This window comes from Streptopelia decaocto, assembly GCF_964273445.1.
Source record: "Streptopelia decaocto genome assembly, chromosome: 3".
Lineage (NCBI taxonomy): Eukaryota > Metazoa > Chordata > Aves > Columbiformes > Columbidae > Streptopelia > Streptopelia decaocto.
This window is the reverse complement of record NC_138656.1, coordinates 32,745,308-32,760,542: the sequence shown is the minus strand read 5'-3', so window position 1 is coordinate 32,760,542 and position 15,235 is coordinate 32,745,308. Positions and strand designations below refer to the sequence as shown.

The 15,235-nt window shown below is 34.2% G+C and overlaps 1 protein-coding gene across 1 annotated transcript in view; it reads left to right on the top strand.

Moving 5' to 3' along the window:
- Window positions 1-13,678, top strand: part of DNAH8 (dynein axonemal heavy chain 8) — a 134,833-nt gene extending 121,155 nt beyond the window's left edge. Inside the window, exons 80-87 of the mRNA XM_082048935.1 lie at window positions 1,959-2,075; window positions 2,709-2,810; window positions 3,191-3,351; window positions 7,809-7,965; window positions 8,658-8,810; window positions 8,905-9,094; window positions 12,493-12,614; window positions 13,106-13,678. Of these exons, the coding sequence (XP_081905061.1) occupies window positions 1,959-2,075; window positions 2,709-2,810; window positions 3,191-3,351; window positions 7,809-7,965; window positions 8,658-8,810; window positions 8,905-9,094; window positions 12,493-12,614; window positions 13,106-13,393 (1,290 nt within the window). The 3' untranslated portion in view covers window positions 13,394-13,678. The remainder of the gene's footprint in view (window positions 1-1,958; window positions 2,076-2,708; window positions 2,811-3,190; window positions 3,352-7,808; window positions 7,966-8,657; window positions 8,811-8,904; window positions 9,095-12,492; window positions 12,615-13,105) is intronic.
- Window positions 13,679-15,235: the final 1,557 nt, after the last annotated feature.

Below are 15,235 nucleotides of genomic sequence, written 5' to 3'. Positions count from 1 at the left end.
TAATTTTTTTCACAGTTTTCATACTATGGGCATTTAGAATGGAGATTTTTCTAATCTAATTTTAGCCATCCAAAAGTTAGTCATTCAGTGTGAGGGAAATAGGTCTCTCTGTAGTCAATAGCAATAGATAAGCACCTTGAAATATAAAATCATCTTATCTGTCTAGATGCCTCTCTATAACAGAATGAATAACGTTCTGGATATATATCACTCTTTCTGTCCACTGATTTTAAAGGCAATCCAGATGCCTAGTTAGAGTAGTTGTCTAGTTTCTAGCTGGCTAAAATAAAATTCTATCACTTAGGCTCTTGTTTTTATCTTATTTTTATCTGTGTCATAGTGTTTTCTACATTAATTCCAATGGGAGCACAACATCCGCACTTTGGATTTTAAAGATGTATGTTTTAAGATCACCACAAATACCAAAATTTTGAGCTCTCTATAATATATGTTCTTTTCAGCAGGGATATCAAAATAGTTCTAAAATGCAATTTAAGCCTTAGGGTCTATTGAGCTGCCTGTATTTCCAGTGTAGCAAAGATGGTGAAAGGGAGACAATTTGTTGAGGTCTCTATTAAGATGCAATATTCTGTATTATTTTCTTCCTTCTACCTTTTTATAAACAGTGAGAAATTTGTTCTGTGTACTGCCTCAGGATTTTATTGTTCTTGTGGAACTAGAACACCTAAGCTTATTCAACCATCAGCACTTTTAAAAATATTATAGCTATTAACCTGTTCAGAAATTTTATTTATGGATTGCCAATCAGCAGGCAATATATGCATTGCCTTGCATTTAAACTGACCAATTCCTAATAACCTTTGGTGACAAGATTGGTATGATTAAGATGACTTAAGAAGTAATTCAGAGACTTTGGCAGAAACCTATTACCCATTACTTTCTGCAGGAAATTATTGGTTAATGCTATCTCATCTGCTTATAAACAATACCTGACTTTGAAAAAATAAAATGTGTTTTGTCTTTTTTTTTTCATTTCTGGTTCTTTTAAAATATTGTAGCTAAGGTACTTAAATATTATTTAACTAGATGTCAAAGACATCAGTCATTGTTGACCTGTTAATTTAAACTCTAAAAAATATGTTATCACTTAGTTAATTTAGCATTTCAGTATTACACTGTCAATTTATTTAATAAATTTCAGCACTATTCAGCAATTTAATTCTTAAGTTCTTGGAATAATTTATTCTAAGTTCTGAAAAAAAAAATCATTGAGCAATGTAACTGGGGTGATTAAAATAAAGTGTTGAGAATTCTAATAGTGGTGGACTTTAAAAATGTTTGGCCTGAAGATTATATTATCTCAGTTTTATAGTAAAATATTTTTCTATTCCTGCAAATGTTATAATTTTACTTTCAAATATGTATGCAATAATAAATTTGAATAATGTGGTGGCAGCCTTAGAATAAAGTTGTAAACTTTTAACAACATATGTTAAAACAATACAGTGAAACAGTAAGACAAAAGGGGTAACCTAGAAGCCTTTGGATAACAGAGTATTAATACAGGAGCTTGAAAAATTGAAACTATCATTAGAAGACTTCATATGCAGAAAAAAAATGAAAAACTGTAGAATTCAGAATTATTGTGTGTGTTCTAAAAATGCAGAGATTTGGTAATTCTTTAAATTAATTAATATAAAAATCTGATCATTACACAGACATGAGACATTTCAAACCTGTGGCTGATACATTGATTAGTAAAGGTAGCAAAAAATTATTTTGTTGTTTTTTCTATAAATGTTTATCACTCATGCTGTAACCTAATAATAAACTTCAGTTTTTACTGATGTATATGAGGCACACAGCTGTTTCTTAGGCTAGCTTTCTTATTCAGTTCAATTGTTTACTCTACTGTTGTTATTATTATTGACCTTTATTAATGAAACAAAATCATATGTCGTTTCATAAACATATTTGGTTTTAATTATATTCTTAAGGAACGACGCAAGTTTGGGCCTTTGGGTTGGAATATTCCCTATGAATTTAACTCAGCAGACTTTAAAGCCAGTGTTCAGTTTATACAAAATCACTTAGATGACTGTGACATCAAGAAGGTGAATACTAATATTTGCGTACGGTATATTTAATTTCTTTGTACAGCATCTGTAATTGTTTTTTTGTCTTCATGTTGCTATTTATAATATTTTATTCATTGCTATTCTTTCAGTGCAGCTTCTAATGTTCAAAGTTTCATATTCTCTTTAAGACAGCCAAGCTGAAATATTGTGTGGACTATCACCCATATAAAAATATGTAATAGTTAAGAACTTCAGAATTTGATCTTGTTCTTTTCAGTACTGTATCTAAAATGTTATAACGTCTATACAATAAGTTATTTGGAAAGGGAGCTAAAAAATTTGACAGAGCCAATCAAACTTCTCTATGGCTGCCATTTGGTCTTCTCCTGTTTCTCAGGGAATGATGTAATACAACATCCATTCCTTGCAAAGCTCACTTTGTCAATAAAGAAAGATGAGAAACTGGGGAGTGGGGAAGACCCAACTCTACAATAAAATTATAGAGCTAAGCTCAGAAAACATATTAGAAATATTTTTTTTTTTCTTGCAACAATGATCTTTTCAGCTTACATTTCAGAGCCTTATGAGCTTAAGATGATATTGAAATTACATGCTGGATACCACCTTCTTACGTGTTATAACTACAGTATTTTATTTACTTGCATCCAGGGGATATCATGGAACACAGTACGCTACATGATTGGAGAGGTACAATATGGAGGACGAGTCACAGATGACTTTGATAAGCGTCTTCTTAATTGCTTTGCAAGGGTGAGAGACTTTGAAAATACAGTTATTTGTCATTTTTATTGGCAGCTGCAACATAGAAATCAGAAGACCTCCTTTCTGCTGAATATACACTTCTTCACCAGTTTATAAGACTCTTCAGAGTAAAATGAATTTTTCAAAACATCATTCTTTGGCAGTGAGGTCCTTCCCTTTGCTTTCTCTTTAGTGAGGACCAGAAACTATTATAAAGATTTAGCTGGAACTCAAACTTAGAAGACATAGCTTTTAATGATTTACTCATGTATTCAAGTAAAATTAGATGTAGTAGCTAAAACAAGAACCTTTATCCTCCAATAAAAATGAGATTTAAAAAACTCCGAGTAGCAAAGTAATTGTGTTATTTTCCTCTGGATTTTTCACAGGTATGGTTTAATGAAAAGATCTTTGACAGCAATTTCTGTTTTCACACTGGATATAAAATTCCAGTGTGCAAAACCCTGGACCAGTATTTTGAATACATCCAGTCACTCCCTGCCATGGACAGCCCAGAGGTCTTTGGTCTCCATCCTAATGCAGATATTACGTAAGTAGGTCTCAACATATTGAAAACAAAGACCCTTTCGTTTAGTATTTGAAAACAAATCCCTATGAAATGCTTAAGTAGAGTATATTTTTAATAGGAAATCTAGGATTCATGTGAATTTCACTATTGAAGTGGAACACTTGATGTGTATGTACATGATTATGAACGCAGTATCTTCAGCTACATTTTATATCTTCTTTTAAAGCTGTTGGAATTCTTATTCTCATGGGTTTAGGATTTTTTTTCAAGTTGAAAGCATTGTAAAACTTTTATATGAACACAAGATACAAGGTTCTATACAGTTCAAATAGAGAAAGTTTCTAATTTTTGCCTTGTGTTCCAAGTAGTATATTATTTTTTATGTACACCTGCTAAATGATTCTCTGGATTACAGCACACCTTGGAGGTAACTACACTTTTGATGCCATCAGTCTTGCTATTCCCATTATTTTAAAAAGGCTTTTCAACCTCACCAAGTACTAAGTCCATTATTTTTTACTTAGTTCACTTTTCATTCCAAATAATGTATGCAACAGCTTAGCTTTGATTTCTTTCTAAGGTTATATGCTCTGTGAAAGGATATGAATCATCATCATATTTTTTTCACTGAAGTTCTAAATAATTCTGCCACAAATTATTGCATTTTCTTAATGTCCACACATATTGTTTCTTAACATATCTTTTTTGTATTTTTAAACAAAACAAATGTTATTCAAATTCCCAACTGTTGTGGCAATGTAGTATCTTCTAACACTTTCGGTCAAAACTATACTGTCCCACAACTTTTCAGTCTCAAATTTGAGAGGCTGATGACAGATCAAAAGCCTGGTGTTCTAAGCATGCTGTGAGAACAGTATATGGTTTTATTGTCAACTCTGCCTAGCATTTACCATTGTAAATATATATGCTGAAGAGTCTAAGGGTATATTCTGTTTCAAGTTATTCTCTGATACTTGCAAGACGTCCCTTCCAGAACTAACTAAAGAAGGGCCAAGATTTAAGAGAGAACTAAACGAAGTCCTAAAGAGAGACATGCTTCAGATCCAAAATTAGGCTTGTAGGAGGGCTTAATTTGTAGGAGGAAATGAGGCTAGGAGTGCTGGGGGAGCTTTAGTGAGTAGGAACAGCTCTTTAATTTCTCTCCAGTACCGACTTTTTCTTCCACTTGGTACATCAGTATATTCCTCCTAGTGCAGTCCTTTTCCTGGAGATTTTCCTTTGTAGGTATTTCTTTAGAGTTTGGAAACAATGTTCAACAGCTTCATGCTTTTTTCCCATGTTTTATCACAGTCTGTTATAGGCAACTGCGCTCATGTACTGTCTATCTGAATTTCATCTTTGACACACAAACTAAATGGATTAGCATCCTACACAATACCATAAAAAGTAGCATTCAAATTCTCCTTAAAAATGTCCTATCAAGTCATCTCAGAGTGAGCAGAAGGCAAACTGCTAGAATTGGAACCCTGAAACAGCCAAGACCTCTCCATGTTACTATTACTGAGGACAAGAAAGAACTTACCTCCCATTGGTTTAGTGGAACAGTTTTCCAGTTCAGCCAAAAGCTCGAACCATTGGTTCCCACTGTAAGACTTCACTGAATGTTTATACTTTCATCTACTTTGGATTGACACCTGAAATCATTGTGACTGATTTTAACTTGCTATGTGAACCATAGGCTCTATGGCAACATAGTCAACAGGTACCTGAGCAGGCAAGGACTTTTCTGACAATCTTCTGTTAATACTCCTTCTCCAACTGGTTCCATATTGAAGCCTTAAATCTAACTGAATGTTTGTAAAGATACTGCAAGCTTTTTTTAAGCAACTGAAGACAGTGCAGAATTTCCCATTATCTCCTGGTGAATGTTATGTTTTGAATACCACGCTGCAACAGATATTGCTGTTTTCTACACAAAGCTTAGGTAATGCTTCTGTCAAACTGCATTCATTCTTAGTTTTAACTTCCACTGCTGAAAATTCCTGATGGCAGAGACTCCACTATTTTTTCTTATGACACAATTTGCTTTGCAATACTGCTTCAGGGAAATACAATATAAACAGGTATAAAATACTTTATCTCCCCTACTTACCTTTAGGCAGAATTGACACTGTAAATGAGATTCATTTGATGTTGCTTTAGCATTGGTTTTGGTTACCCAAGACTTCCTTTAATGTAATGGAGAAAAAAAGATCCTTGTAAAGTGCAATTCCTCTGATCTCAAAGCAAATATCTAAAACACATGAACTGAATCATGCTTCTTTGCATTATCTGTAAGGACAATCTAGACAAATAGCTGTCATGTAGCCATCTACACTTAGATGTCTAAATGTGGTCAGGAACACCCCATCATGTATATGTGATTTTCTTCCCAGGAACATGGTATTTTCTCTACAAAGCTCAGCAATACTTTTTTTTTTTTTTTCCATTATTATTTGCATCTGTACTTCAACATTTTATTTGCAACATAAAGTAAAGTCAGGTTTTCCAAAGCCCAGAAAATTTTTCAGCATGTATTTGATATTCATTGTGTCGCACTGTTAGGTGAATGAAATTTCTTTTTTATATTTTCTCCCCACTTCCATGCTGGAATATTATTTTTAATTATGTACACATTTAGATGCATATTTTTCTATTTTCTATTTTTTTTTAAATAATAAAACTCTTCTTGTTCAAACTGCTATCGTTATTCATGTTTGCTTCTTATTACAAGATTCAGATGATAATGTCTCCTCTTCAGAAGATTTCTAGCTTGTGTAATTGAAGAAAGGAATATTACTTACCTCTGATTCTACTCCTTTGATGTTGTTTTTCAAAAACTGTTCTCTGCTTTTCCCCAAAGTTTGCATATTAGCCTTATTTTTAAAATGGTTTCTACTTTTGTTTAGATTTTGAGAAAAACTATTCATTTTTACAGTTCTATACTATTCTGTGATTTAATTGATGTAATAATCATGGGACCTATTCCTTCTGCATAGAAAAGTCTGACAGCAGTATTGGAAGAATATGACTTTCAGTGTGAAAAGGAAGGTTCAAATCTCTTCTGTCTCTAGTTGATAGATCAGTGAGACACTGAGTAAGAGTTACAACCACCAGTATGTAATCCAAATTAGGAATGAAGCCATGGGTCCAAGAGAAATTTCATTTTTTCCAACTTTTCTGTTCATATGTGGTCTTAAATCATTCTTTAAGTGGGGCCATAAATGAAAAAAATGTGGAGAGTTTTGCCAAACAAAATTCCCACCATTCCTACATTCAGAAGCAGAAATTGTATCCTCTGAGAAGCAAACTGCCAGTATGGTTTACAGTCTTTGTAATTGCATTCACAAACACTTTATGTTAAAATGCTGCAGTATTTAGCTTCTGTAGTCTTACGATGCTATCTCCAAAGCTACGATGCTTCAGGACTTCACATGTTCTATCCTGTGGCACAATCCTTGATTTCTTTGGTTATATAATTATGTGTGACAAAATAATAGAAGGAGATGGATGTCATATGAAGGTGAAAAGTAAAACTGACATGCAGTTGAGTCAGTATAAATTTATGTTCTGAGTCAGACTCAGGATGTGTGTTCCTCATGTAGCTGATCCCATAACATAAAAGTAGGCAATGCCAGCACTGCAGTACCAACACATACACTGTTACATTTTCTTTCTTAGTGCCCCTCATAGCTCTATGCCACTACATAGCATTATAAAAAAAAGTACTACTGTAATTCTGCTTGTGTTGAAGGGCTAACATGGTCTACTAGATCTTACCATCAAATGCCATGTGAATTTAATTCACTTCTTTGTATTGAGTCAGAACATAAATTTACATTAGCACTGCCCATGCTGTACTATGGAATAGAAAGTTTTAATTTCCAGTGCTGTAAATCTAGCAGCTTTTATCATTAATCCTGAAACACCTCAAGGCAGAATTAATTTACTGTTTAATAAAAGGGCAGCTTGCAGAGTTATGCCTCCACCTTTTCCTTCTTCTGCATTCCACTTTTAAGATGTAAATAAATGAGGGAAATATTCTTCCTTGTTAAAAAACTTGTTGCTTCTTCCCAGCAAATAGCTGTTTAGTAGTTCAGGCACATGCCATTTTCTTCCCTTTCCTTAGAATCCCTGGAAGTCATGATAGGTTTTTCTGCCACCTCACATTCTCAAAGGCTGAGAAGCAGCTTGTGGAACTCCTTCTTAGCCTTGAGTTAATGGAAGAGCAACTGTGTAACAGGGTATGTAAAGGGAAGTTCACATTTTTTACAACCATGGAAAACCACATGTTGTTCCCTATCTGTGTGTTCAGCTTGGTGCAGGATGCCAAGGAAGACAATTTCTTTGGGGAGATTTGATTTAACCTGGTGACACAATACATTTTTTTCTCAACTTTAAATCTGTGTGTTCCACAAAGTATCCTTTTAACTATTAAAAAACTCTTCTGTAACTTATAACATTTTTTATCCTTTCAGATACCAAAGTAATACAGCAGCTGAAGTTCTAGATACTATTACCAACATTCAGCCTAAAGAAAGCGGTGGAGGATCTGGAGAAACTCGTGAAACGATTGTTTATCGTTTAGCTGAAGACATGCTAGAGAAACTTCCTCCAGATTACTTACCCCATGAGGCAAGCTAATCTTACTTGTTTTCTTACTGTTCTGTCTGTTGAGTTTTCATGTAAGACATTCCAAAAAATAAAACCTCAACTGTAAAGAAAGATTGTATAACTAGTAGCAGATTCAAGCAAGGAACCAACATCTTTATCGCTATCAGCATGAATCAATGTGAGGCATTTTTATGTAAAATCGAGACATCTAACAATTTATCATGGGGATATGTCATGGAGACTATGCTTGGACTTCCAAAGCTGCATGTGATAATACAGAAAAAAAATCCGTCTTGACTTTTTGTGACAGCAGTCTCCTGGGCCTTCTGGTAAAGTACTATTCTAGCAAAATCATGAATAATTGTGTAGCATCACACAAAACAAAAACACCCCCTGCTCCCCCTCAAAGAAAGCCTCACACAAAACGAAAAAAAACCCACAACCACCAAAACCCAACCCAAACAAACAAAAAACAAACACACACCAAAACCAAACCAAAACAAAAAAAAACACAACAAAACCACAACCAACCAAAACAACCTCAACAACAAAAACCTGCAACAGTTTTAAGGGGATAAATGTTAGTTGAATAATGTGAAGTACAATTCTACTATTTACTTTTCTGAACACAAGAAAGTCAAGCTGTCATATATGTAAATATTTCAACATTTCAGATTGAACTAAATTCCTTTTTCTGTGCTCCTGTATTTTAGGTAAAAGATCGTTTATATAAAATGGGGCATCTTAACTCTATGAATATTTTTCTTCGGCAAGAAATTGACCGAATGCAAAAGGTGATCACAATAGTCCGCACCACTTTGAATGATCTTAAATTAGCCATAGAAGGAACTATTGTTATGAGTGAGGCAAGTAAAAGCATATTTACTACATATGGAATACTTTATTTTAAACTATTACCTTGATTGCTTTAGTTCACGTATTATAATTTCATTCCTTCAGAATCTGCGAGATGCACTTGATAATATGTATGATGCTCGAATTCCTTATGCATGGAAAAGAATATCTTGGGATTCTTCAACACTTGGCTTCTGGTTTACTGATCTTTTGGAAAGAAATAGTCAATTCTCTACTTGGATATTTGAAGGAAGACCAAATGTGTTTTGGATGACTGGATTCTTTAATCCACAAGGTATGGGTAGTGAAAGGACTTGAGTAATAATGTATTTAATAATAATGCAATGGTTTTTACTACATATCTAATATTACACCTAGTAAAAATGTTCTCATCGCTGTCCGAATATGTCATAGAAGCTACAACAATAAATGGATTCAAAAAAGTCATTAGATAAAGTCATGGGAAACATGTCCAGTGACAGCAATAAACATAACTGTTCAGACTTCACCTTCGAGTTGGGAGGTCCCAAAGCTCCAGATTCTCTGAATCTGGGAGAACATAAAAGGGAAATTATTTATGTGCCATTTTGCCTATTGTAATATTATGTCACTACGGATCTGCCTTTGTCTCTGTCACAGACAGGATGCTTGTACAGTCTTTTAGTCTGACCCATAAACACAGAAAACATGTAGTTAACAAATAAAATGTTTTATCTTGTTGACATATTGTAGCATGATATGACACAGATTCTAAAGAAAATATACTTAATTATAATGATACAGTTTTTAAAGAAAATATGATTTTACTGTGGTTTCAAACTGTTTAATCATTTCAAACTCTAAGTTTTATGGAAGATGTTTCATCTAGAGTGATATCATATTTATATGCTGTACAGTAGCAGCAGAAAGAAATTTTTTACAGTAAGAACAATCATTCACTGAAACAACCTCCCCAGGGGCATGGTAGGGTCCCCATTACTGGAGGTTTTCAAGATGCAATTGGACAGGGTGCTACGTAACCTCAGCTAAGCTCTCTTTCCCTTGAAAGTTTAGACCAGGTAGTCTTTCAAGGTCACTTCCAACCTGGGCTGTTATGTGGTTCTTTGAACACACAACTATACCAGAATTTATAGCAGTTATCTATCTTTCACAGAGGTCATCAAACTGTAGTTTTCACGGTGTTTCAATTTCACACGTTATTTAATGAACAGTTTGTCCAAATTAATCAAATATATACTGCAAAAACATTATCTATCATTATCTGTTGTAGCTTGATATATTTATCGTTTTATTGGAAAGAGGAAGAAAACCAAAATGTAACCATCTTCATGAGTAACAAAACCTGTTACATTACTAGATGCATGTTCATAGGAGAATCTCATGCAAAATTCTCATGAGAATCTTGTCCCATGTAACAGCTATGAGGTGGTGTTCACATTTTTCAGTGTGCTTTTTTTGGTTTCATTGTGTTTTTATTTGTTTGTTGGAGAATTAACCTCTGAAATCCTTGAATATTTTCTGAGTTATCTTCCATTTCTGATGCTTCTGTTCTTACTGGCCTTTCCATGACCAGGACTGTAAAAAGTACCAGTATCAGAGTAGTTTTTTGGAGTTGCTTTCAGAAACAGTTGAGGTGCCTGGAGCACATCCAAGTTATCATTAAGAGATGGTATTGAGATGCCAGTAAAACATAATTCCATTTGTATAATAAATGGAACAGCTGGTAAGCATACTGATCTCTGGTGATTCAAGAGCTGTACTCATGGAGGTGTAAAAGAAGAAAATGGACCAGATTCTTTTGACCAAAGAAACTATTTAGCCTAATGGCAAACAAACCTGAGACACAGATGGTCTTGAACTTGATGATTGCTTCAACCTCTGTGTTCAAAAAAAATAGTCCTACAGATGGAGAAAGGAGTCTGCTCAGCGCAAAAATTGTGTTATGGCTGTGGGTATGTAAGTATAGTTACTGTATTCATAATACTGCTCACCAGGAAATTCTGAGTAAATTAAATGATACAGTAAAGTTTAAAAATTGACTGGTGTGAGGCAAATCAGAAACTGAAATGCCCCGTGCTGCCATTGCAGGAAAATATAGACTGTTTGCACTGGTGAATCAGGCTCTAAATTTATCATAGCATTGGCAAAACATAACAAGGTTAAAACAAGAGGAATGTATTTTATCAGTTTAGTGGAAACATCTATTTATAGTACTATGAATTATCACCAATAATTATATTCAAACCTGTTGTGATTTTTTAGCAATTATCAATATTTCTCTCCTATAAATTATCGTTATTAAGGGAGAATGTGTGTTAGTGGTGGTGCGACATTCCATTCAGTAGAGATGGCACTTGGAATGGACAGGCTTATGAAACCCCAAATATAATACTATCAAGATATACTTAATTCTTAGCAAACTTTGGATGCCTAGATCACATTGTTTTGTTTTTATAAGAATATATAGTATTTGAGAAATTAATATATGCTCTTTTCAAGTGCCACATTAATTCTTTTTACATCACATATGAATATTTTAGCTGTGACAAATATCTGAGCTTCTAATTGGCTTTGTCCTAATTATCATGTTAAACCACTTCTTAAATCTTGACATGCTGTCTTCTACTGCATACCATGTACTTTCATGATTCACCCCCTGGTTCATCAGTATTTTATTCAGTGGTTTCACCTCCTTGTAGATATTTGGCAGCCCACAAAATGCTTCTTGTCTTTTCCTTTATGCCCTATCGAGAAGGAACCGATGCCATTTCATCTTTAGGTCTTTACAGTAATCACTCTTAAGCATACGGGTCTCTATTGATAACTTTTCTCTCTTTGCCCCACTGCTTTTGACAACTCCAAGTAGTTTTTTTGCCTGGTACCATAAAATAGCAGCTATTGATTTTTTTTGGTGACTGCATTGTCATCTTCTGAGACACTTATACAGAAGCAACCAGTTATTTGCTAAAATTGTTTCATTTTTGTAGCTTTTCCCCTTATAACCTATCCAAATCTCTTTGCTGCCCAGTTACGTGCCATCTTGTGCTTGTACTATTCAGCCCTTTACCTCTCAAACCTTTATTGCAAACCACTGTAAAGTCTGTTCAAAACAATACTCAAAAAATCACTTAACTTGCTGCTTGTGTCGTCCTCTACCTTCATTTCTGTCTAGGATTCCTTTTCCTTCACTAACAAAAGAAATTTTTCATCTTTCATAGGCACTGCCTTGTCTAGATCCCTCCTACACATAGTTATTTCTGTTATCACACTCAGATATGCCCTTTCTGTTTTCCATCATCTTTAAATACAAATCTGCTGTGGATCCTGTAGTTGATTGCCTAATGATAATTTTTAAAATTGGTATCCTGAGCAAATGTTTGTTAACTGAGTAATTCAGTAAATATAAATATAAATATAAATATAAATATAAATATAAATATAAATATAAATATAAATATAAATTTTATACATACTATTTTATATGCCATTTAAAAAATGCATTCTATGCCACTTTTGTCATTAGTTCTTACTTTGGCCTGAAAGCAAAGTTTTTTATTATTAGTCAAGGTGCTTATTTTCAATAGAACTCTGAATATCCATCCGTAACATTCAGCACAGAACCATGCAGATAACCTAGCAAGACTTTTTTTGTGATGTGAGATATATACTAAATCTCTGGCTTAATTTCTCAAGGATTTCTCACAGCAATGAGACAAGAAGCAACTCGAGCACATAAAGGCTGGGCTTTAGATACAGTTACAGTACATAATGAAGTGCTAAAGCAAAACAAAGAAGAAATCACAGCACCTCCTTCTGTATGTATGACATGCAAAGATGTTTCAGTATTAATTTTGGTATTTAATTTATATTGTGTATCATTCAGTCATTTTGGATTTCTAAAGGAGAAAGTTACTGTTGTCTTTACATCATTGGTTTTGCTCAGCATAGGAGATTAATAGCAATAAACAAGAAGATTTTTAAAAAAATCTTGCTGCTAGAAAAATATTTTATTAAACGAATCATTTCATTGTACCACTTCTTGATTTTTGGAATTTGTAGTAAACTTGAGATGAAATTGTGTAGTGTATGGGCTTTATTAAACAACTTTTATTGCCATACATTTTGGTGGCATTATCTTCTGAAAAAGGATGATTTTATCATTTCAAATTAAATAGTTTGAAAAGATTCAATGTCAGATATTTTTTCACTATAAAATGTATATTCCTTTTAATGTTCTAAGCTAATTACTTATTTTACAAAACAGATGCCTTATTTTGTGTGATCTACCTGCTTACTCTCCACACAGGAAGGAGTATATATCTATGGGCTCTACTTGGAAGGTGCAGGCTGGGACAGACGAAATAGCAGACTCATTGAATCTACACCAAAGATTCTTTTTGTCCAGCTGCCTGTGGTGCATATATTTGCTGTTAATACAACTGGTCCCAAGGATCCCAAACTGTATGTTTGTCCTCTTTACAAGAAGCCTGGGAGGACAGATCTGAGCTATGTTACAGTGATCTATTTAAAGACAGTAGCACCTCCAGACCGCTGGATATTGAGAGGAGTGGCTCTCCTGTGCGACATCAAGTAAACTGTTTTTCACACTGTAACAGAAGCAGAACATATTGCACATGTCACCAATTACCTGTGTCAATCTTCTATTGCTTTTTATTTGGTGGCCATTCGTCATTATACTAGAGCTTTCAGTCTTGGCTTAATTGATCATTTTCTCTGCTTACGGTAAATTTATTTTGTCTTGGCTATTTGGTGACAGTTTTAAAGTAAAGTTTTCAAAACAAGTTCACTGGTTATAGTCTTTGATGTTTCCATTATTTTAAAATGGAATACTTGCTTTAATAATATAATTAATGTAAAATGAAATGTTATTAAACATTAAAATATAAAAACTTGGCTTTTTCACATTTTTTCTCCTATACAGATTTTAGGTTGTGTTTCAGTGACATATGATGAAAACAGAAGACAATAGAGTACATAACAAAATTTAAGCTCTTCCAGATGCAGGTTTTAAAGTATTCTTGGATTCTGCATGATACATACATTATTTTATTTGACTCTACAGGAAACTTTATATTTAAGACAGAAAAGTATATTTGATCTGTACTTTTTGTTGGGGCTTCTCAGGGTTCACTTGTTATAATATATAGATTAAGCAAAACTACACGAGGAATGTTTGTGTCTGGAATATCTGTCAGAGACCAGTACCTTCTCTGACCAGTTTAGCTGTATGAGAACATAACTGCCGATCTAGAACACTACCAAATACTTAATATGGATGGTTTTGTAATTAAAATAGAGAACCCGATTATTTACAATTACAATTATTTTCCTGCATCTCATCTTAGCTCTAGAATATAGGCTGGAATATTTGAAGTGGCTATCACAGCATTATTCCGTGATAAACCTGATGAACCTCCATGAATTTTCCAGACATAATCAGTATTAAACCAAGTCTGTGCATGTAATATTAAACAAGACATGCAGTCTGCACTGTCTCTTTAATAATCTGCATAAAATTTGTTCTTGCTTCAGATAACCTTTATTTGGCAACATAGATTTTCACTCAGAACCCATGACTGGACTACGTTCTTCCTTTTGCAGTTTAAGAGTGATCAAATGCAGCTTCTGTGGCAAACTACTTGATGAAGTCCTGGGGCATCTGATGGGATGGCAAAAGGCTCTTCTTGAGTTATAATCCTATGGCTGTCTGTTGGAGGTCACCCTCCCAGAAAGGCTGTAGCATATAGCCAATAATAATACATAGATACAAAATGATGAGCAGTGTAACAAAAAGTTACACTGAAACTTGTGGGTCGAGATGAAGACAGTTTAATAAGCAAAGCTGCACACACAATCAAAACAAATTAAGGAATTTGTTTACTGCTTCCCACTGGCAGGCAGACGTTCTTCCCAATTCCTCGGAAGAAGGGCCTGAGCATACATAATGATTACTCGGGAAGACAGATGCAATAAGCACAACTATCCCCCTTCCTCCTTCTTTCCCCAAGCCTTTGGTGCTGAACATGACATCATAGGGTATGGAATATCCCTTTGGACAATTTGGGTGAGCTGTCCTGGCTTTTTCCCCTCGCATGGTCTTGCCCACTCCTTCTACTCACTGCATGGACAGAGGGGGAAAAAGTTAATGTCCAAAAATCTGCACAAAAACTATAGTGTATTCAGTCCTAAAGTTTTTTGCCTCGTCTGGCCTTTCAGCTTAATTACAATGGGGAAACAGTGTGTAACCCCGTGAATGCCACAGGTGAAAGATGTGCACTGTCACATTTACAAGTAAAAGTCTATGTGGGAAAATACCAGGGAAGGTGCAGATTATTAATGTGCTGAGTTCTATAACTTATGCCAAAGAGGATTTTATTCTCCATCCTGTATTATATTGAGAATAGAGATTAACAGT